The sequence below is a fragment of the Cynoglossus semilaevis genome, chromosome 12, assembly GCF_000523025.1.
Source record: "Cynoglossus semilaevis isolate Cse_v1.0 chromosome 12, Cse_v1.0, whole genome shotgun sequence".
NCBI classification, from domain to species: Eukaryota; Metazoa; Chordata; class Actinopteri; order Pleuronectiformes; family Cynoglossidae; genus Cynoglossus; species Cynoglossus semilaevis.
In genome coordinates, this window is record NC_024318.1 from 7,580,955 (window position 1) to 7,605,550 (window position 24,596).

The window sequence follows — 24,596 nt, forward strand, 5'->3', positions numbered from 1 at the left end:
TGCTGTGTTTTGCAGAGCAAACGCATTCCCTGACATACGACTGTGGGACTCTGTCCAACAGTATATCCCCCACTCCCTACCCTACAGCATCCTTTTCTGTTGCAGTCCTGTACCGTGGTGAATATATCACCACTGACCTGCAGCTTAACCAACTGGCAGGAGTCCCAGAAGTTTTGCGACAAATCAGTACCTGAAAGATTGTCCAGTGTGTCAGTGTTGCAGTAACGGACAGACAGAGGTGTACAATCATAGCGTCAGACCAAACACTGATATTTGTCTTCACCCAAAACTATCAGACATTTATAAAACAACCAATGATTTCATACTTATTTAACTTAACTACAGCCCTTCTATTAAATTAGAATCCTTCTTTGGTTTTGTCAAACGAGACGAGGATGGAGTGGTGAGAAAACACCAACTCAGGGGTTTTTACGCATAAAATGCAACAAAGCACGCAGCACAATTTTTATGCTGACATTATTTCCAGGCTTGTCACAATTACAAGCACCGCTGTAGGCATGATGGGAGCAGTGTTCTGTTATTTCAGCTTTATACAAGGCAATGCCACCACTGTAACATCTGGCTGCATTAAAGAGCCTGAGTTACCATCCTGAGGAGAGCTACTGGCACAACTCCATGAATTATAGCCTGGAAAATCTTTTTCAGGGAAATTTAGTCATGGGAAAATTACTGCAGCGTTCGGAATGTCAATTTGTGGCTATGAAATACCAGTGAGATGACTGCATATAAAAGGTCAATTAGCTGAAATGGACATATTAAACCTAATTAAATGCTAGCCATTGGGTTTATTTGAATATCAGAACTGAAACAAACCTGTGCAAAAGCCATGTTTGTTGCTAATTTATTGCATAAATAGTTTTATTTATATGTTTGATTTTATGTGCTTATCTGATCTGTTTTAAATGTTCCATACATTTAAAATTGTATGTTGTATGTTTACTGTTAATTGATAACTGCAACCTCACTGTATCTTGTGTGAAGTTAAAATACAGCATATTATTTTATTTTCACATCATTATAATTATTCATATACATTTTAATTGTATTTTATGGAATTTTTTTAATAATAAATTAAAACCCTACTACAAGAAGAGCAACAGTTCAAGCTCCACTTGGTGGTAACGTGTCTTGTCTTAAACTGAGCAATCTCTAGGCTGCCATCTGCTGGTGGTGCCGATGCTGTGACCCCTTAATGGCTAAAGGTGACTTTGGTCTCAACCTTGAGTCTTTTCTTCCAGGTGCTCCCACTCTCTGCTGTGTCCACACCCCTCCCTCTACCACCCCCTCACCCCCACCTCCTGTTTTCCCTCCCTAGTGATTACTTAACCTTCGTCACCTGTGTCTACTTAACTCCACCCATGTCTCTCTGTAGTCCAGGCTCTCTCCACTCTCCCCTGCCTGTTTGTTTTTCTCACTGCTGTTTCTAGCTCTGCTCTGTGTGTAGAAGTCATTCAAGTCATGTTTTTGAATCTTTCTGATTAAGGTCTGGTTATGTCCTGCAGGAAAGTCCATGGATTTCCCACAAGAAAACCACCTCCTGAGAGTGTAAGTCTTTTTAAGCCTCCACATCGGTTGAAGCCTCAGAATAATGCAGATCTCAGACAATTTCTCTCAACTAGAAAAACCTCCAAACCAAGAGACCTCTGTCTGAGGGACACAGTCTGTTAGCTATTATCTGCAGTGGACTGGGCACAATGGGAGCTTCATTTCTATAGGTGACCTTGTGGCCTCACCCTTTTTTCAACCCCTTGAATTCCAAGTGAATTCCAAGTGAAGATTGGCAAAAAAACTCACCCAACACATTAAGGGAAAGGATGGAGCAAAAAAAAACATGCAGAGTCAGCTAGAATGGAAAATCGAGTTGATTTGCAAAACTGTCACCACTCTGACCATGTCAACACCTACGGCGCAGGTGAAACGGTTGTAAAAGACCTTAAACTGTTTCCTCTGCTTTTTCAGGCCATTTAATTGATCCCTTGCCAGTTTGATGATTTACAGACAACCTTTGGAAGTATGTCATGCTTTAGCGCCCTGTTATAGTGTATTCTGCTGAGATGTCGTTCCCTTTGTAGCCCTGCATTCAGGACAGAGGACTGTGCTTTTTCAGTAGACGTAGTAGTATTTGTAGAAGCCAAAAAATCACTGCTTCCGTTCAGTTCAATTTCAATCATTTTTTTTTTATACATTTACAAGTGTAATTTTGTGCTTCCATCGTGGATGACATTCTGGTTCCTGTTCTCCTTTATGGCATTCATATGGTTGTGTTAACGTCCTGTATTATTATTTTATTGTCTAGTTGAAGGTGCAGTACAGCGTGCAATCAATCTCAATGATATTAGTCTGATTTTTTTTTTATGAGCCTAAATGTTAACATCCTCTGATGGACAGATCAGACCTCATCACCAGTCTGCATGTTTGTCCACTGCAGGATGAAAGTGAATGCTGTTAGAAAACCGACCACACATAAAAGGAGATCATGCAAATCCATGCAGAAAAACCATCTGTGGTAACCGGTGACCTTCACGTCGTGAGGTAACAGCCAACCACTCATCCACTACTAGGCTCTTAATGTTACATTCTATTTTGAGTGTGTGCATTTCTGTTGCCTCATGTACAGAATTTGTCTTTAATATCTGTACAAGTTGTGCACTTATATCTCAGGAATGATATGTCCAACCAAACAGACACCAAATTTGTCACCTCTCGGCTGAAAGTGCTTTCTTTTCATCTAAATATAAATGAATTACCTGGAGCTCAACCTACAGTATATACGTAGACTATTATTATTTCCCATCAGTCCATGATGGCAATTTGTACTTAGCTGCATTGTTGCCTGGGGAGAGGTTTAAATGTGGCTCTGGTAGCATTTGGTGAATTATGACAACTGTCCAAATATGAACTGTTGTGAATCCACCTCGGAAGACAGAAGAACAACCACGTCTTTCCTTAAAGACACAAGTGACTAATGCGTTTAAAATAAATCAATAATTGTCATCTATGGACTGCAGGAAGGTTAAATAAGTCATGTGAATATACGGTGTAAAAATGAAAAGTCAGTGAGTGGCTGTGAGGGACACAAACATCCAGACAATGGACTTTAGAGAAAACTACAATGAAAACATGTAAGAAGAGACATCAATATGCAGGTATGACTGGTGATGAACTGTTTGTGTTTTGTAGTTGTTTTGTTTTTTATTGGTTTTTCCAGCCTCAAGTTACACTTGTAATAATATGTCTGCAGCTAGAAAACAAATGGTGGCTCCACCTCTGTTTGAAGGAAAAGTGAAACTGCATTGATCTGATGAAATGTCAGGTGATCCAGTGAGGGAACAACAGACACAATCACTTTGAGTCAGTGCTAAAGATTTTAAATCACACATAACTCAATAGTGTGAGTAATATGCGGATACAAAATAGTAATTTATTTTTAGATCAACCAAATGTGTCATTCTGACGCTCGTCTGTACTCCCTACCTTGCCTTTAGCACAGCATCAGCACAGATTTCAGGGACCTTCAACAGAACAACGCCGTAGAACATGAATAAATGAAGGAATTCTCCGACTGTGGCTGTGGTTGTTAGTGAGGAGAATGGAAATTTTGGACAAGGTCTACATCAGTTGACCCGCTGTGCCACAGTGTGACTCCGTTCCCCTTTATAGCAGCTGCTGAAAAAGTCAGTATTCTCAGTGGTGCCTTCAAGTCCAACATCTTTCTCAAATCTTTAAGTAACACATATTGTTCTCCATGCACTCCATTTTTAAATAAGGTTTGCTTTAATTTAAAACACCGCTGCATTGACATTTACTTAGCTACTTAAACACTGATTAAAGATAATAAATCTTTGGGCAAATGAAGCGAGGCTACCTTGTTTAATTTGCTTTTAAAGTGTTTTTGAGCCAGTAGCTAATTTAGGGGTGTAAACTGAGAAAGAAAAAAAGGTACAAGAGCGACACCACACACAGACCAACAGTTCACTCTGTACCACCACCAGAACAACATTACAACTTCATTCAAAACCACAAGTTTAAGTGGTTTAACTGGGCCATACAAGAAGAGTTCAGTGTATGACCAGCCCTAATATGGTCAGCCTTAAAGAGGGAACACACACAGACACTTACATGTACACACACACAAGAGTCAAAAGGACTATTTCCCTAAAGGAGTTCAGCAGCTAATCTAATAACTGCACTCCAGTGGACTGGGGGCCTGAAGTGCTGAGATTCCATGTAATGAAATCTCAGGAGTCAGATTAAAGGGGACAGTCCTTTACTGAGATCACTGATCGATGGACTGCTGGTTTCATGGCCCACATGGGCATCTCTACAGCTGGAACAGGATATTATTGTCCACTGGTTGTTTTGTTCTAAACCCCAAAGACTACTATATTGCTATAGTGATACGTTTTCCTTTATTATTAAGACAAGTGCTGATTTGGATGGAGCATTAAAGTTAAACATTTTTGAAAGACTAACAATGAATGAAGCATTTTAGTGATTCCTGTGAATAATTAGTCACAATTGGTGTCTGGTGCTACCTCTCTCTTCTGGTTGGAGTTGTTACTGCCAGCAGGTGGCCATGATGTGATTCACAGATGCAGAACTGGGGTTATAACCAAATATAAAATGGGGTGGGAGGAGCAGGATAAGCTAAGTTTGAAAATAGCCGGTTTGTTTACCAGAAAAGATTAATGTTGTTGAGTTCTAGTGGTTGTTGATTGAACTGACAAACAGTAAGTTTAAGGATCGATTCCAGTCTCAGTAGTTTATACCTTCGTCCCCCAGCAGCCTTACTGGCAAATTCTGTAGAGACCACAGAACAGAGACCACTCTGAACTATAGTACAGCCACAAACACCGTAGCCAGATTAAAGTCGTTTCCAAACTATTTTTTCCCCTGGGAAATGTTTAAAAATGTGTTTGTCAGAGTACAGAGCTAGAGTTTGACTGAGGGGAGGATACCAGTGAAAATAGTCTTTACAGCACCCCCTGCAGGGGGGCGGTTGCCACAGTGTGATGAAAAATGTATTGATAATTGAATTGTAGTTCCATATCAGTCCCACGATGTAATGTGAATCTTTGCAACACGCAAAGGCTGCCACAGGAGGCGCCATTAAGTATGTGGTTGCTCTGGGGCTCAAACCAAGGACCTTCAGCGTGTAAGGCAGGCGTGACAACCACTACACTTTTTCATACAGAATAAATAAAGTTTTATATTTATCATTTGTAATGTATAATTATTCAGTATAACCTGGTAAAAACCAAGACAAACAGTGCTGGTATTGGATCTTATTAATAGACGCCAATAGTAATAGTATCAAAATATTAAGCTTTTTTAAAAAATAAATATATATTCAGAACATGTATGGAGTGCAGCTATGAGGGAATCCCTGCTGCAGTACCAACTTCAGAGCCGCCTGGAGCAGCAGTAACACTGGCTCCAGTGTTTTATCACAACAACATCATTCATCTCTCGGTCTTATAAATAAATGCGGCAAAATGTAGTGATGTAATGTTGACGCTTCATCAACATCCACAAAGAAAAAAAAAAGGAGGCTTTGGGTTCGAGACGATGTTTCTCCTGTTCAGTGGATGCAGAAACACAGATCAGGATTCTGCCTGACTTACATCTACGTTGCATCACAGACTCTGGCTGAATGGCACAAGTTACGCGCTTGTTTGTTGGCGTTATGTTGCTGACGGAATGGTTCTGTAAAGTTGATGTCTCTCGTAGTGAATAATATCAGACAGCTGGCAGTTTTTTATATCAGAACAACGCCGGGATTCTCCCACGCTCACAGTGCACGCCGCTACAGGCGCACACAGCGGCACCAGTGCCTGTGTTTTGCGCGCATTGATAAGTCTTCCTACCTTCTACTTTGGTGAGGGTGAGCACCGGACTGTTGCAGGCGGACAGAGGGGCGACCCTGGCGGAGTGTTTCTTCATTATGGTGATGAAGAGGAGAAGGAAGATGAGCTCGGATGGGCTGAGCTCGGAGCCGCTGCGACTACATCCCTGAAGCCGATTTGGTGCAGACACACCGGAGCTCAGGATGGGACCCTGTGGTGCTTCAGAGCTGGTGTCCTGCTCCCTGTCTCCCTGGATCCATCTGACTCCCAGTGGTGTGTGTGAGAGAGAGTGTTTTCTTTTTATTATAAGAAAAACCTCTGTCGTATCCCCCCACCCCAGCCTCCACTCGCCTCCCCTCCCCAAATCTGCTGTATCCAGTGCGTCCTGTTCGCTCTCTCCTCACGTACACTTTGACAATTGCAGCAATTCGCCAGCGTCACATCCATCAGTACCACCTCCCTCCACCCCCTCCTCCTCACTGGAGCAGTTCTAGTTCTGCTGGTCTCTCTGTGGCTCCTCCTGGGACAGGACGATGACCGTGGCACTGACTGGACGCAGGGACCGATCTGAGCAACAAACTGAGACCTGGTGCAGTTGGGGGTGACGCTGGTGGGTCTGCTGTCGGCGTAGATTAATGGACAATTAAATAATGATTTTCCACGCATTCTCTGAAGCCTCGGTGTAAAGTCTCATTAAAAGTCCCCTGACTCCACTTCACTTTTTTTATTACAGTCTATTAATTTGCTTCGACACGATTTTCTCCGTTATTTTCGGTTGTAGCTTCTACGACTAATAACTACAATCCTGTAAAAAAACAGTTCTCCCTGACAGCATCAATGTTTGGTTATATAATGTGTAGCTCTTCAGTCATAGCTCATCTCTGTATTTCTGGAACCAGAGCTTTATTATAGAATTTTGTTGGCAACCAAAGTCATTTGTAATGGAACTCTTTGCTTATAGAGCCAGTCATAAAATATTTTACAATAAGAACTATTGAACTCTAACTTATTTTTTCAAAAAAGGTCATTTCTGCCTGTTTTACCTTTTAGAAAATAAGGACATATTGTTTCCTAGTGGAATTTAATTTTTGCTAGATTGATCAAAATGCATTTATAGCACCCCCTGCAGGGGAGTGTTTTAAAATAGTAATCAATAATTTCTAGCTTTACTAGCATCGCTGTTAATAATTGTTTTTTTAATGTTCTAAAATGTAACTCAAATTTTCAACAGTGGACAGGCACCGTCTTCATGTAGAACTGGAATTAACTGGTATTAACTTTATCATACAGCATCTCCAATGGGTCACAATCCTCCATTGAACACACTGAACTGAAGCATAGGCGGCCTGCTCTTGAAATATGTTTACATATTAAATAAATGACCCTGAGTCTCTTACTGTAGCTGTGTGGGTTGTTTTGATAACAGACAGAATGAGGTTATATCGCCCCCTGCTTTATTCACTTACTGGTCGTAAAAGAAAGGCATGGTAAACATTAACAACTGCAGTAAAGTGACTGTGAACACACTGATTTTCTGTTCCCACTGACCCTGCCGTCGTATATCGCAACAGAGGCTCTGGAGTGGATCTTCTATGACGTGGAGGTGATGGACGGCCTTGTCCAGCCACGAGACTTTTTTTTTATATTAAATTCTTTCTATCGTCAACTTTGAAATCCCTGGAACTGATGTATGAGACTCACACGCAGCCATGTGACACTAGGCGCTGGAACTGTGCCCCCACAATTCTTTATCCTGTGAATCCATTTGTCATTTATGTTCCACCCTTGAGAATCCAATGCACAATAGCAGATAACACACTGCGGGAGAGTCATCACTGTCACTGGTACAAATTGAAGAGCCCAGTATTGATCCGAAAATGCCTCTGCCGTCCTTGCGTCGCTCGTGCCTTTAATGCGTTTAAGTACCGATACAGTACGTGTGTGTACAAAAAACTCCCTGCATGTATGTGAAAAAACCTCAGAGTATAAAGCATGCCTAAAGGAAGCTGCACTGAATAATTCACTACTTAGACTCTACCTCACACTCAGGCCCTGCCTAACTAGGACAGGCAGCTTTATAGACATACTCTGATGTCCCCCACCAGCTGATGTGGTTCAACACCAGGCGCTTTCTGCAAGTGTGCCTTACAAGTATACCTCGGGTCTTGAGAACTGCCAGCTGCAGTCTGAGTGAGCTCATGCTCAGGAGCTTACAGGATCTTAGTGCGGTGAGAACAGGAACATTCAGTCGGCAATCATCGGCTGCTACGGATAGGGTATAAAAAAACAGGGAGGCGGAAATAGGTGCCGTCACCAGGATCATTAAAAACTCCCACTGAGTGAGTCATAGACTTTTCATCCGTCAACAAAGAGGGGAAGCAAACCAGTTTACAACATGATACGAATGTCTCGCACAATGTCACAAGCCGTCGGCTGACATTATCATGAAGACGGTATAAAACGTGGTGAGGTTTAAAATGCAACATCCTTTGAGTTCTTTTGAGCTGCTGCTGAATCTGAGACTTTTGAATCCATCTCTGTACCTGAAGACAAACTGGGAGCACATCTGGGAGGAGAGGAGTTGTGTTTTATGTGCAGTGGAATATTGTAGAGCAGGGGTCATCAACTATATTTGTCGGAGAACCAGAGTTACTGGGACAGACACCTTAGGGGTCAAACTCTCAAAGAAAAACACATTTTTGTAAATAGAGTCATTCATGGTGGGGGTTATTTAGTTTTGGGGGTTTTTTTTCAGTTGTTATAATAGTGGGAATCACACAATATTTTCTCTTTGGAAACAGTCTTGGGTCGGATTGGATGGTTTGGTGGGTCAGATTTAGCCCATGAGCCGCCTATTGATAACCACTGTTGTAGAGCATAACCCAAGAAACATGTATTTTCTAAATGTGTTTGTTGATGACAAATGATAAGGAAGGATGAAGAACTATGTTACGGGTCAACAACAAGTGCTGAACAGCAGGAACACTGTAACACTACAATGTTCCTGCCTTTTGTACTAGAACCAAATGTGGTCTTCTTTTAAAGGAGTTTTTCGACAGTAGTTAAAAGTATAGAGAATAATATCACTTATAAAGGCCATTTGTAAACATTGTTTTTCATTTGGACCTCCATCACAGGTCCTGTGTATAAGTCATACTGTATAGACTAGCATCAGTATTAACACAGTACAGTGTGTTGAGGTTTAATAGGTAGTTTTTGTCATCACTGTCTTCTCCAGCAGACCAATAGGGTGAGACATAAAAAAGGAGTTGGACTGAAAACCCGTCCTATTGATTATGCATAAAAAAGTGCCTCAGCTGCAGATCACACTCCCAGGCCACTTGGTAGTGCAAGATGATGGACTTGAAGTGCTAAGAAAGTGTGTGTGAGGGTGTGTAAAAAATACTCATGATACTAATGATGTCCCGCTGTATAATTTAAATTAACCCATACTGCTGCCAATAAAGGTAAATGTGTGCATCCTAATTTGTGGGCTGCTTGGTGAAGTCCAGTGACGGCTGTTGTGGGACATCTGCCAGGACAATAATACTTTGCTTATTTGCATTTATGACTATGACACAGCCAAAAGTGTATACTGAGATGAATCAATTATAGTCAAGCCAAGCCCCACTACAATTAAACATCACAACAATATTTGTCCAATAACTTTTAACTGAAATAATCTGATTTAGATATGTACTCTGATCTCTTATTCAAATTGTTTATGAATAGATTAAAATGCCAGTGTTCACAATAAAGAACAGAAGTATTCAAGTCGGTAAATCGTTTCCTGAGGAGACCCACAGGCAGCTTATCCATCAAATTTTATATAATAGTCTAAGTTACACTAAATATGTTCAGATTTATTAATCTTTGGAAAACTTCTGTGATTTCCAGTCTTTTATGAAGCGTTACCATACAGCCCTAGTAATGGCCTAGAAAGATAATCCATTTTATGTTCTATAAACCTTTACTATTGCATTCAAATCACTGCCACAAAAATCTAAAATTGGATTTATCTCAGACTTTAAGATGAAGTGGTGCAGTTAGACTCTTGAAAAGTCTAACTGAAAATGCTTTCAGTATGTAGGGTCTAAGGTGTATGTGGAACTACGTGTGCATGTATACATTTATAATGTTGGGCAGAGATAAGTAACCAAATGAAGGCAGGTTTGGAGCAGTTAGCAGGAGCGCTGGCATCTTGATTAGCAGCTTGCCAGGTGTCTCCACTCAGCTTAATAACACCTCAGCTGCAAACCTAACAGAGAACCTCACATTAGGAGAAATGAACAGGAGCCAGGAACTGAAGAAGTTTTTTTTTTTTTCAATTTCTAGTGAGAAATCTATTTTATAGATTCAGAGCCAGTTTTAGTGGTGAGAAATATTTGATTGTGCTATTCATTTGTTTAATGCATTCTAAAGAATATAAACATAATCTTTGAGCATCAGTCATTTATTGCACTTTTTTGTGAAAAAAAATGTCTATCTAAACAATATACAAATTACATTAAACATATTTAAAAAATAGTAACGTGCATGTTATAATATATGTTTTATTTTCTCAGTCAACTCCAGCTCCCTGGCCTATTGACAGTTTGTGTGAGGCTTCTGTGGAACAAATGCAAATGCTGACTGGAATAATAAATGATTCAAGATTGCTCTCCGTGTACAGAGTGTGGCTGTGCAGCACACAGGTAAGAGTGACCTCATTTAACCCCATTAAAATACACTTGTGCGGGGGAAAAAGGCAAGAAGAGGTAGACAGGCAGCTGCTTTAAAATAATTGAGACCTGCTCTCAATTACACTCATGGCTAATACAGTCCAGTGGTGCTTACTAATCGCCAATGCCTTATGATGGCCCTGATAATCAGTCTCTATCCCAGCAGGCCACGCTTAGTCTGTAAGACTGACTCGCCATTAAATTTACATCTCACTTCAGCCCTGACAACAGATTTCTTCTTTTACATTTGAAGTTGCTGCTAAAGTGAAACTCAAGTGAAATAAAAAAACAAAACAAAACGGTCCATTTGAGCCATTGCATTACTGTGTGTATAAATGAAGACTTGTATGCACCTACAGAGACAATTACAAGCCAAAATCAATTAACAGTGATTTTCTTAATTGTGTCAGTTACTGCAGCTTGTTATCTAATGAACTGAGTCATTCAGTTACTAGGAAGATTTGAATTTCCTTAATGGGATGTTAGAGCTACAGACCTCAGATATGTAATGATACATTGACAGAAATGCAATTATCTCAGCAAAAACATAATAAAAGCTTTCATCTGCTTCATATTTTCATGTAAAGCACATACTGCAGGGATTTAATGGCGACTCTTTGCACAGATGAATCGATCTCGACACCGTCTGAAAACACACTAGGAGCAATATGTAGTAATAGCAATATGTATTAGTAGAAAAGGATTACAAGTACAAAATGCAAATGGAAAGGAAACATTTATTTGAAACATGTACTTTAAATCCTATTTAACCCTACTGAAGTGTACACATGACCACAGATGAAGTAGTCCTTGTGCCCCAGCTGCTGGTCGAAAGGGATATTTTCCTAAGGATAAATCTCCACAATACAGAAACGATGGTATCGTTTTAATGACACTTGCTCCCTCTACTGCCAAGTTGCAGTATGAACAATGAGGCTATATTTGAGGACTAGGAAGCCTCCTGCACTGTACCATTACTAATAAAGGGTTGCGTTTAACCCCTGTTTAAACCACTATTTCACGAGCCAGATGAGAACACAGCAAATTGGCAGTATTGTTTAATATCCTTGTTGACGTCACCTGCAGTTTTCAAGTGTATTCAACGACCATTTACTGCATTTTTAAGTACCAGAGCTGTCCGTGTTACTGAAACAGAAATGGTCTCCCATTCCACTGTAGCTCATATTAAAACTGCACTCGTCTCTCAGTGTTAAACATTATTCAAATTATTTTCAATTGCTGTAATTATAGAGCAGCATTTCCAAAAGCTTCTATCCGCCGCTCTCTGCATTTATATCATGCTGTTCCCTGAGCTTCAAGGTGTTGACACGAACTTTGTAAAAAGGCTCATTCTATCCATGATGCCCATTTCTTATCCGGCCGTGTCTCTATTTGAGCTATAAACCCCCTAAATGTCACATTATGACGCACCTGTGACGCGAGATGAACAGCTACAGGTCGTGTAATGGTTTTTACCCGTAGGAGGCGCTGTTGCATTCCGTACGAATGTCCTTACAGCAAACAAACACAGTTGCATACACTGATTGGGTTGAAAGAATTGCAAGGAACCAAACAGCAGGTGAGCATAGCAAGTAGGACAAGAGATATGAATAGCCTTGATGTGACCCACATGTACAGAAGAGCAGCTGTCAGAGCCGTCTGAAGGTGTAGACATGATATTATCTAGATTATTATTTTTCATCATTTATTTTTGACCGTACATTTACTCCGTAATTATTGACTTTGTTGTCAAACACTGCACGAGGGGAAGTTTAAAAAAAAAAAAAAAACGACAATTACAAACCTATTCCTCTTCATCTGCTCCATTCAGGTTTGAACACTTGGCGGCAGCTGCTTTCACAGAACTCCCTCTTTGTAGAATTCTGGAGGATTTATTTGGCACCAAGTCACAGTTTTTCTTCCTAACGTCACCCAAGGACTTAAATCTAGGCCAGCCTTGGGAAAAGTAAAACTTTGAAACTTAGTCGGGTCAAAACTTCAAACTTCAGAAATATACACACTGGTAAATTTAGGTCAAGTAAATACAATACAACACAGCTTATTATATGACAAATATTTCAAAGCTGTGGAAGACATGTTGTCTTAAAGTGTTGAGTATTAATTATTCGAATAAAAAATTACCTGAAATTATAACATATATGCACCAAAACTAATTTAATCCCTCAAATTTGAAATATTTTCTTCCTTAAGAAAGTAAACAAACTGGATGTGAATACTGATAAAAAAGTTCCTGACGTGACTCTCAGGATCGCCTTAATAGCACAATAGCACATGATGATTAAACCTTTATCCTTTCCTCAAAGTCACTCCTCTCTAAGAGGCTGCCTTGTGCTCAGGCCACCTGAACACAACATGAAAGAAACATGACATGGGCCTGAGAAACCACCGGGCTCAGGAAGTGGACCAGAGAGACCTGTTGCTCCCTTCCACTTCTCACTCCACCAGAAACCTCACTCCTGCCATTACAGCATCAATGAATGATTAGCCTAATTTCTCTGCATTGTTAAAAGGATGTCATGGAGACTGCAGCGAGGAGCCGTGAAGGGCTTGTGCACAAATGAATGTCAGAAAAATTATACTCAAGAGGCAGCGCTCTTCATTTTGATGCTGCTGCAAATCACTGAGCTTGAACAAAAGCGAAAGCGGTTAACAGTGCAAAAAATAACTTTTATTCTTTTTGTAATTTGGGGTAGTAATTCAAAGCTGTAGTTTCAATCACCAAAAAAGGTTCAGGCTTTCATGTAGTAAGTGACGGCAGCAGCAGCAACAAGAATAATAATGTGAGCGAGGCGACGCTTTAGAATGGTGTTTTTCTCTCAAGTGTTTAGACTGGATAGGAGGTTCAGTCGACCTGCTCTTGAAAGCAATCAAAGTTCTGATAAGTGAAATCTTTTTTTTTCTTTAACAACAGCAGGGGTTAAATGAAGGCCCACCAAAAAGTCTGTCACTTGGGAAAAGTAAAGTTCTCCCGTTTTCTCTCCTCCATTTCTCAGTCTCCATAGTGCACAGTCAGTGTTACACTGAAATAGAACTTGATGTCCTTGAGCTTTGTGCTTGTTACAGGAGTTTCATTTGTTGTTTTCCCCGCCAGAAACAAGATTGCTAAAAATTAGGCAATTTATCATCACAGGCAGAGCAGGCCTCATTAGAGGGGAGCGTGACTGTGCTGTATGTAAAGTAGATGATAAATGAAAACTAGAATTCTACCTTCTATTACTGTAGTAATTATACTGAATTCAAATCCTGAAGGACAGAGGTGTGCTCTGTACACGTCAGTACTGTTATCTACTAATGCATTAAGTAATACTCTTAATGTGACCGTTATTCTAGAGGTGTGTTTTTCCACACTCAAAATACTGGGCACCTCAAGTTTCATCAGCAGACATACAAACACAGAAATGCCTTAGCACAGTATTACAAGAAAAAATAAAAATCCCTGATGAACTAGAGCTCATTAGCCAAAGCCAGACTGTAAAACCAATGGCTCTTTAACTGAAGTTAAGACTAAATTCTGAAGCCACACACACACACACATATCTAGATATCTTGTAGTAAATGTGGAAAAACACCAAGTTATCGAGCTAATTTATTTCCACCAACTTGCGTTTAAATTTAAGTGCTAACAGTTGAAATTCTACAGTTCAGTTATTTGCTTGAGTGCAAGTACCACTAATGGTCCTCGAGCCATCGTTTGAGGACCACTGATCTTGGGAACGTGACCAGTGATGCTATTTAAACTTTTTTAGCAGCCAAGTGAAACAAACAAAAAAAACAACACTTAAATGCTTGATATAATTTCAGCCCAGTCTATTTTTCAGTGCTTGTGCGACCAGGGTGTACTTTGCCAAACAGAGCCTTGTGCACTGGCTTGGTTTGAATAATCATTGGGATTAAGTGGTTGTTCTGTGCACATACTTGGCTGTAGGATGTGGTCCAGTCAGCTCCCTGAGGGGGAGAAGGGAGTCAAGGCTCCCTGGCTCCTTCTGCAGCTCCCCCATTGGCTGTCGGCTCTCATTAATATCCACACCACCGGTATAATTGCCCAGTCTCTTACCCCACGGTGAGAACTGCACACAGTGCAGGCTTGTGGTTTTAATCATGACTTATCGCTATAAAAAGTTTCTCCCTCGGCTCTCGCATGTTGTACAAACATATCACAGCTCTTTCATGGACTGCCTGATTTAAGACTCCAATTAACACCCCCCACCCCCCAACCCCCACCCCTCTGCCCTGATGAAGAATGTCGTCAAACTCAGCACTGGACATTGGACTGCTGTCCAGTTCATTATCAGTATTATGAAACCAATTATGTTAGGATTCAAGGTAAAAACAATTAAGTGTAGGATGTCTGAAAACTGTCAAATACACTTTTCTGATTGTAATTCAAAAATGTCCAAGATACATGGTCTGACATTGACAGGTTTGATCGTTATATCTAAGTCTGGTGTTGAGCTGCAGCAATTTTTAGTTGTTCAAGTTCTTCAACTCTCCAAAATGAAAATTATTTTAAATCAGTGCAGTCGTTTTAATCCAGCCTCAGTGGAAAAATCACTTGCAGAATTGTTGAAACTTAAGTGGAGGATAAGTAGAGAAACAAACTTATTTTAAAAGAATTTTCTCCAATTTAGATTTACCCCTGTTTAGATGTAAATATTTAGTAAGTACTCTGTAACTGATTACCAACTCATTATGTAACTAATAATTTTGGTGTTAAAGATGTCGAAAGACAAATCATCTCTGTACTCCAGCGTTAAGTACTTGATGTAACAAAGATGTCATTAAATACCTTTAAAGTCAGGCTCCACTCGTCAACATGAACTGTTTTGTAACGTCATGAAAACCCATTAGGTTACAGAGTACGTTGTTTAGAGATTAGAGCCAGAGACAGTCGGCGTCTGGATTCACTTGGCTCGGGGCTTTTGCATTTCCAAGGACACAGTCATTACATGCACTGAACACCAGTCTGGGAGAAAAAACAACACATACTTCGCATGAATTCAAAATGCACTCTGAGTTATACTGAACCAGACTGGAGTGGAAATATATTTTTCCATGTGAATCGTTAAAGATGATGAATCTTTAGAAGTTGATGAATTCTCTATGAACAAGATCAAACTGAAGAGATCAGCTGTCAAACTCTAACTAATGATATTTTCTCAAAACATAAAAGCAAAGTGGCCTGTGGCAGCATGTAACGACAAGTGAGGGGTCAGTTTGGGTGGGGGTTAGGTGGGGGTGGGGGCTGTCACATAGAAATTGATTTCTCCATCTCTTTACATCATCTCTTTGTTGTCGCTCCTCAAAGCCTCATCGTCTTTCGCTGACAGATCTGATTTTTGGAGCAACAGTGACTCTCTCTCTCTCTCATTCCCTCTCTCTCTCTCTCTCCCTCTCTCTCTCTCTCTCTCTGTCACACACACACACACACACGCACACGCACACACGCACACACACACAACCTGCTGAGAGGAGCAGTTTGTTTTGTGTTTTCAGCTTATTCGCCGTCTTTGTGCAGGGTTAGATGAGAACCCTGATATCACCAGTGTATGTGTCTACAGTTACTATGGAGCAGCAGCAGCAGCAGCAGCTGAGAGTCAGCTGATCAGCTGAGTCCAGCTGAGCATAAAGAATACAAAAAAGGTGGAAACAGTCCGCTTGATAATTAGAAAATATAACAAGAAGTAGCTTCCCTGCTGCTTTAAGCTGGTGTTTTTTTTTTTTACTGGATGTATATTGCACCTACAGTACCACCAACGACCCTCTCTGTAGTCTGGTGCACGTGATGTTTTCTAAAATGGCATTTCAGTGTGATATGACAATGAGCAGGATTAGCACTGTGGCTACATCTCTCCATAATTCAAACCGGCTTACAAAACATTCTTCTGGTGTCTGATCAAATCAATTCTGTCCAAATAAATAAAGTTAAATGTTGCATTCATTGGGTTATATTTTCTCTAATTCCATTCAACGTTGGGTATGGATGATGTTTAGGCTGTAATCAGAAAGAGGCTTTGGATTTTTTTTAGAAAATTAAAGACCTGAGCTTTTATAAAGGTCTCCTGGTTTATGGTTTATGTATGTATGATTTATTAGTATTTCATCTTTCCAAATTTTTTGATTTATTAGTATTTCATCTTTCCAAACAGACAGAATGAGGACAAAGTGTTCCTTCGTGCTCGTGCCTGCATTTAATGATGAGTACTTTGGATGATGTTATCTGTACACACACACACACACAAATATAAACCTTCTGGATGACTCATTTTAGTCGATGTTTTACATGGTCAGCATGGATGGAGTTATGATACACAGTTTATTTATGACAATGTTCTTATATAAGCTGCGGCTGAGGAACAGGTGAATTTACAGATGGAATTATTTGACCTTTTTCCTGAATTTTCCACATGGACCAATTATCCTTGTTAGCCAATAGGATTGAGATGAGGCAGGAAATGATGTCTATATTTGGACACCTATAAACTTTAATACTTTCATTGGGTCAGTCTGTACTTCATTTACTCAAACTTCAAGTTGTAAGTATTTAAAGTTTTCCAAGCATTGTTTCAACACAACTGGTAAACTAACTCTAAATGCATGAATGCAGGGACCGACACTCTCCACATGATAAGGGCTTTGTTTTGATGTAATTACTTTAATTACCCTCCTACGTCAAGGTGGCCAAAACCCACTCTTATTGCTCACCCTTCCTTTTCAAAGAGCTACGGTTCTGTGGCCGCTTCAGACATTGATGTGCTTTGTACACAGCACACCCACGCCGTGGCTTAATTACACTGAGGTAGGGATCGTCACTTCACAACTTTTAATTAACAGCAGATAAAAGGGCTGAGGGGGAAAGAGGAAGGTGCAGTCGCAGGACAGGGATCTGACATTAACCTGCAGGAGAGATTCAGGGCCAAGAACCAGACCTGATGGTTGCACTAAAATGCTCTTTTATGACATACGGTTGATCAAGCACACATGCAACATGGGCCACTCTGTTTTACACACAATACTGAACCATTCACCTAAAAATGTCCAACTCTGCGTTCACCCACTGCCTCCTTCCAGATGTAGTCATTTTAATTCTAAAACTAAAACCCAGCCTTATTTGTTCCTTCTCCCACTCTAATCCATACTCATTTACTCTCCACAGAAACACTGAAAGCAGCTGAAAGCGAAAACACTGGCAGCTTTTTTTCTTCTTATCTCCTTCAGCTCGTCTCAGCCTCTACAGTCCACTGGGTGCAGAGTAAGAACTTCTGAAGCAGGTGAGAGATGATCACTTCATTACAGCAGCGATGTTATGCACAAGAAGCTGCTGCTGCTCTGCGGGAGATGTTTACGACCAAATGGCATTCCTCTATCACTGCCTCCCCTGCAGGGTTCGTCTAAATTTAGTTTGTTCTGGCTGATTAGACTTGGGTGACCAGTGGTTCATTTGTCTTCCACCCGTTAATCTTAACCAGGGGGTGACAATCTCAGCAGTAATCAGGAAAAGGGGGGTGGGGGGACAGTTTATCAATCCATCACTGGGCCACATAGGGACAACAACACATTTACACTCTCATTCATATCTATAAAATGTCCAGTTAACCGAATCTGTATGTGCTGGAGAACTCCAAACAGAAAGACCATCAGTTAGCACTTGGGTTCAAACCCCCATCTTATCGCTGTAAGGCAAGTGCACTCACCACTCTTCCCTTTTTTTACTTGAAAAAATATTTTGTGTACTGTAAATACTATTATACTCTCATCTCAGATAATCACATAATTTCCATCTATGGCAAAAACAAAAAGGTTTTATTTAGAAAATGTTGAGTTTCTTCCTGTAAACTGATCTCAGAACTCTCTCTCCTGGAACACTTGAACACATCATTAGTTGCTGCCATCTACTAGTGAACTAGTGAACAAATGCCTGTATCTAGTATGTTACTTTAAAAGATGTGAAAGGGACATGCACCATTTCTTCATTTATTAATTACATACTTTATGAGAGTAATTGATAACCATCGATACTTGTGTAAATATTGCTATATGGATACCACAGACTCGATGCTCCCATCGCTGCCCTCTACTGGGTCTGTTTTTAATCCACATAAAATGTAGCCTTATATAAAATTAGAGTAAGAAAAATGGGATAAAATTCAAATGTAAAAATTCATCCCAGAGTGCATTTCAAAATAATGATCTGCCCTTTGTTTTCTTGACTTCTACAATTTGGTTTTCAATATGACTGTCCTGTAAAAGCATGGATGAAACCTGCTGATATTACAATCCCACATCTTCTCCCTTTGGTGAATTCCTGGTTATTGATACTTAACCACCCACAAACGGAAAAGGGGCTGTGTCCACCCGTACACTCATAAATATTTATCCCAATACATTTGCATAAAACATTAAATATATTATGATGTTGGAGCCCTCGGGGTATACAGTCCCTTTTTACACTACGCTGTATTCTATGCCTATCACTAAAACATGTGGCTGTGTTTTTAAAAATGTATGTTTGCAGCAAGCGGAGCAGTACGGGATGAAACTCAGCGGGGTTCAGATCTAAATTCTAGATACTTGTTGTCTCCATATCTGTTGGTACTGGTTCTTTGTTGTGCTATATGACTTCATGCACAAATGTGTTTTAGCCCTATGTTGAGAGCTTGTACACACCAGTTCCAGTTCATTGCATATATATTGAAACCCAACCCAATCAGTACTCGGTATTGGACAGTATCCAAAAGAAAATACTGTAACTAGTTAACAGTATATCAGGAACAAGTTAATGTTGCCTCATACTTGTAAAGGTATTTTGAGCATGTTGATATTGATATATATATTATATTGTTTATGGATGATCCATTTGCTCTGGAAGAAAAATAACAAGTTTCTCACTGCTTTGCTTTTCCCTGTGACTCCTGTGTGAAAGGGCCTATGTGCTGGTTCGGTAAAATGAAACAAACAGGAATCTATCTCCACTTTACCGAGCACTTACCCTCCCACCACTCTTAAAATTGGCTGTTTTCAGCACCGGCTTCTCACTCTTTAACCATTAGCCGCTGCTTTCTATAACTGGCACCTGTGTAGTCAAGTCGTGTGGTTCAGCCGAGGCTGTGGGCTGATAATGTCCAACACATGGCATACAATTCCGTGCAACATGTGACTAGTGAGTCTGATGTCGCCACGGAACACAGCTGCAGCCATAGGTGGGCAAGAAGTGGCTCAAGCTGTGTGGACATATTATATATTTTTTGTAGAAAAAAAAAGACAAGTTACCTGGAGTAAATAGTATTCCTGCTTCTTATTTTTAGGTTTTAACTGCAGCTCTGTAATCTCTGAGTTGCATTGTGGACATGTACTGTCTGTATTCTTACAGAAAAGCACCTTTTTTTACAGAGAAGAAATCTATGGGGCAGTGGTGGCTTGGTTGCCAAGTTACTACTGAGGTGCACTGAGCATGGCACCGTCCCCACACACTCTTCCCCGGTGGCTTAAGCTGCCCCCTGCTCACTTTGGTGATGGGTAAAATGCAGAGGTCACATTTGGTTGTGTGCAGTGGTGTGCTGTGTCACAATGACAAGTAGTTGACTTTCCTTCAAGAGCAGAATAAAAGAGAAAATACAAACAAAGGGAAGTGTCCTTGCAAGACAATGCCAAAAAGTACTTCCACTGTACTAGAGAATATTTATTTTATATGACTGTACGATTTATTGTTTTAATTAATTGCTGAACGCTTCAAATTAAAACGTACTAACAAATCAGCATCTCAAGCTCATTTAAACCATTGACCAGTTACAGTCACTACTAGATGATGAAGAACTGTAGAAGCCTCACTTCAGTGTTTAAATGTTAAGTATGTGCTCATACATTTTGTATCAGTCTTCCAGCGTTGTCTTATTGAAGACTCTCGTATAAACAATGCAACTGGCTAAATTTTGCTCTTTTTCAATCAGGCCAACAAATTAACAAAAAAAACAACAATCATTAGTCTTATTACAGGTCATTTCTAGAGCTTGATTAATTAATTGTGACGAAGCACCAACAGAGTCAGTGGGATTGTGAGGGCTTCAAGAGAAGAAAAGAGAATTGGAGATAATTTGAGCTGCACTGAGAACCTGTTCTTTTATGAATCAGCCGCTTCAAGCCATCCCTGATGTAAACGATCGTTATTCCCTTTGTCTGCAGCAACAATGCTTTAACGACCAATTGTCTCATGCAGATGGGCTTTCTTTATTATTCTGAGCAAATGCACGCTGCACACCACCGCTGCACTCTGGCTTTAACTTAAAATACATGTCACTGTTGAGGACGGTGGCAAAAACTGGGACACACTGTGCTATGAAATGTCTCCGTCTGGGTGCTAAGACAACGTGATAGGCTGATCTCCAGCATCCTGTGAACTCCTGCAGAATAGCCTCAGTTCAGATGGATACATGCAGCGGTGCATAATATATGCAGCACACTCACAAAGTTATTAAGCACAAACACCCACACACAGCGGGCTGTTATATTCTGCACCTCAGAGAACAGGCTGATGCCGGAGAGCCCTTTAACTGGGCCTGCATCAAATCACGGGGAGAAAACAACACATTATGTGCTCCAGCTAAGTTCACCTCTGCATAATACACTCTCAGAACTTTAAATATTATCGTCTTCGTGAATTGACTCACTCTTGTAGCTCCCATTCCACGGCTGATATCCATAATAGCCGGTGATGCGCAATATCCGCTCCTCTATGGATGCGCTGTTAATGTCCTCAACTGAACGCGAGGACTTCAGGTCCTCTTTGATGGCCTCGTCCACCACCAGGTACTTGAGTTGTCTGAGCTGAGGGCTGATGTCCGAAAGCCTTCTGGGGCTCACGTCGGGAGACTTGCGCATCCCGCTGCGAGGTAAAGGAACAGGGAGAAAAGGTGTAGCGTTACAAGACTTAAAAAAGAAACAGTTTGGGAAAGGAAAAAAGAGCTTTTTTTTTTTGGACAAAATAGCTAAAATAAGATTTAAAGAGAGATCCGTGTTGTGTGGACCACTGACAGTGATGGTCAGGGGCCCCTGCAGCGCCCCCTCCCTCCCTCACCCAGTGCTGAAACCATCATCATCCTTCACTGGCCCTGCGTGCGTCCACACAACACTGCGGGAGACACTGAACTAAAGTGACTGCCACTGGTATATAGCGTAGTTTCTACACAGTGCACTCCCCATCTTTATTTGTACAGCCAATAAGAGAATGATAAAATTATAATTCAAGAAGTGACTCCAGTGACAGCTCGCTTGAAAGGAGACCAGTGCGTAAAATTGCCCAGAACCGTATAGTTGTAGTCGCTGTGTCCAGCAGGGCGAATAAAATTAAATACATTTATTTGCATTTGAAGAGCTCTTATAATAGCACCGACTTGGCCTGAAAGACCCCTGTGCTGGTATAAAACCATCAGCCAACACATTACAGAAAATCCTGTGCCATTCTAAAATTTCTTTTAGCATCTACTACTAATTAACTACCAGCAATTAATATATTCACAAGGAATCTAATATTTTGACACCTGAACTGAATAAAGTCAGTGCACCTGAAAAAACCAAGTGCGCAACAGGTGTTTTCTGCATCCATGTCGGCCACAAGGCTTCAACAAAAGTTAAAATATCTTACATTGGCATCAAAGTAGTGGGGGGTCCAAGGTAGCACACACAGTCCCGGTGTGGCCGCCCGACCCGGTCCCACACAGTGCCCTCTCCGTCCCCGTACATGGTCCAGATCACAGGAGCAGACTCTTAATGTAGATCCTCATCAAGGCTGACGGAGAGAAGAAACGCCATCCTGCTGCTCCTCAGCCCTCACACATATGCCTGGCCACTACAACAGGGACTGATTCTACACTAACCAAAACCGCGCCGCTGTGCGTTCTGCTGCGTCTCGGAGGCACTGCAACAGCACCATCTGCTGGTGTAACTAAACCGAGTCCGAAATGGAAGTCAGTGTAGCAACTCAAGTTGCTTTGGTCCAGTGGCAAATTATATATACAGTATACATAGATATAAAAACAAAACTTAAAATTATATTGTTATACTGCTATAATACATTCAGACATAAAATTAAAAAGGGAAAACACGTCCAAAACTATAATAAAATATTTTATCCATTATATTTACATGAATGAAATGTGCATCATGTATACCCAACGCATTAGTCTAACTGTGGAAGTGTCCATTTTCACTTAATTGGTCTATAAGCTATTACTTATTTTCTGCAACTAATTTGTTTTATTTTGTCTATGTGATATAAACTAATTACTCTTTCTAGATGGCAATAGATGTCTAGATTTCTTTTTAAATAATATTGTTGAAGATCTTTTTTCATTTCTTGAAAGTATACCAGGACCAGATTTCACACTAATGAAGTCAATTGGAAATAAATTAAAGCTAGAAGATTATTTTATATTTGATTACTTAAAAATATATGCAGTCTGTAAGTGTATTAACTAAATGCCTACAGAAACCTGATTGGCAAAACGTATCTGACCCATCAGCATTCTGACATTGATCACAGGCTTTCATTCGTTTATGCAAGATATTTATCTCTATGCTGCCTTTAATTTGAAATCTGAAAAAAAGGATTCGACCCAATTACTATGAATCAGTTCATTCTAATTTTCCTTTCTACTGAATAATCTGTCTTCTTGAGCAAGACAATTACCCCTCGCGGCTCCTGCATCACAGTCGCCTTAAATATTTCTCCCCTATGTTTTTGCCCGTCCCTTCTGTGGTTTTGTTCCTTAAAAACAGTGCAAACAGTGACCTGAAACAAAGCACAGTGTAATCAGGAGCCAGCAGCAGTCGGTTCTTTCTGCTCCGTTTCCATTAAACTGTCACATGTCAAGAGGCACAGCAGGTCTCCTTAGCTGGAGGTGGAAAAAAGCAGGGAGCCGTACTTTGAGTTGTCAAGTCCAAGTTTTATTTTTAATCTAGCTATATGGCAATTACTGGTGGGTCAGAGAAATATGTAGATTGATTTACTGAAACTTTCTAAACATTTATATGTATGATAAGATCAGAGAGCCGTGCTCACTGTTTTTATTTGTTGTTTGTTTTCCTCACATTTCTGGATTTTTCCGGGTGTCTAGGTGTGTCATCCTGTGTATTTGTGGTGTATCTGTGTGTTACACACAAACACAATCCAGAAACTGTAGCCAGTTAAAAAAACTGAACTTCTATTAGCTTCTGTCACTTTTGCCTTCACATTTGTTCACAAGCCTCTGCGTAGCGTTTTCTTTGGTCTGTCGGATTATGAAGTTCAGAGGAGGCTCTGTATCTTTAAGTTTATCTTAAGTTTATAAGCAAAAAAGTTTTACAAAGTAGAAAAGTTGTTTCTTCTCCCTTTTGCTGCTGCTTCCTTCAGTGGTCAGCACAGTGATCACCTCTCTCTTATTCCCTCTTGTGTTGCTTCAACACTGTTTCCCCTGATACCTTGTACATGTTCTTTTTTTGGGGGGGTGGGAGGGGGGGTATTTATTTCTTCCACTTTGGAACCTCGATCAGCAAAATAGTTTTGTTCCCAAGCCAGTGGCTGTGGCTCTGTAGATTAGGGCTGTCAAACCCCTGGCCTGTGGGCCACCTTTGGCCCACAACTTAATATCAGTATAATAGTAATCTGATCGCCTGCTGTTAGTTTCTGACGCTTTAATGCAATTTCAGGGGCAACAGTGGCCAGCTCGTTTGACTTTAACAATCTAGTTCCTTAACTTTTTTCGTGACTTTTCAAGAAAAATCAAAGTATATTACAATCAGAAACTATTGCTGTGTAATCACAGCAGATCTCACAACAGTTTTGGAAGTCATCTGTTTAACTCCTGCTGTTGTCCTTCCACAACATAACAGACACTGGTCGACATCACCCCCTATTTTCAACTCTTTTTATTCACTGTGTCCTTTGTTTTGAATCGTAATTATTTAAACTCGTCCACCTTAACACTTCTTCTTGCCTCCATTCACCTTTTTGCCCGTC

At 40.5% G+C, this 24,596-nt stretch overlaps 1 protein-coding gene and 1 long non-coding RNA gene across 4 annotated transcripts in view; one reads left to right on the top strand and one right to left on the bottom strand.

Moving 5' to 3' along the window:
• slc35f3b (solute carrier family 35 member F3b) overlaps window positions 1-22,008 on the bottom strand; it is a 34,710-nt gene extending 12,702 nt beyond the window's left edge. The window contains exon 1 of one of the 2 annotated variants that reach the window (XM_025060915.1): window positions 21,271-22,008. In XM_025060915.1, the coding sequence (XP_024916683.1) occupies window positions 21,271-21,481 (211 nt within the window). In that variant the 5' untranslated portion in view covers window positions 21,482-22,008. Of the gene's footprint in view, window positions 1-5,888; window positions 5,996-21,270 lie in introns of those variants that run through there. The other variant, XM_017037008.2, reaches the window with a different exon arrangement.
• LOC112487847 (uncharacterized) lies at window positions 1,119-19,336 on the top strand. 2 transcript variants are annotated; one of them, XR_003051332.1, is made up of 4 exons: window positions 1,119-1,566; window positions 2,450-2,553; window positions 10,433-10,561; window positions 17,763-19,336. It is a non-coding gene; the product is annotated as an uncharacterized LOC112487847 (long non-coding RNA). The 2 variants fall into 2 exon arrangements; XR_003051331.1 differs by lacking the exons at window positions 10,433-10,561; window positions 17,763-19,336 and adding an exon at window positions 5,905-6,585.
• Window positions 22,009-24,596: the final 2,588 nt, after the last annotated feature.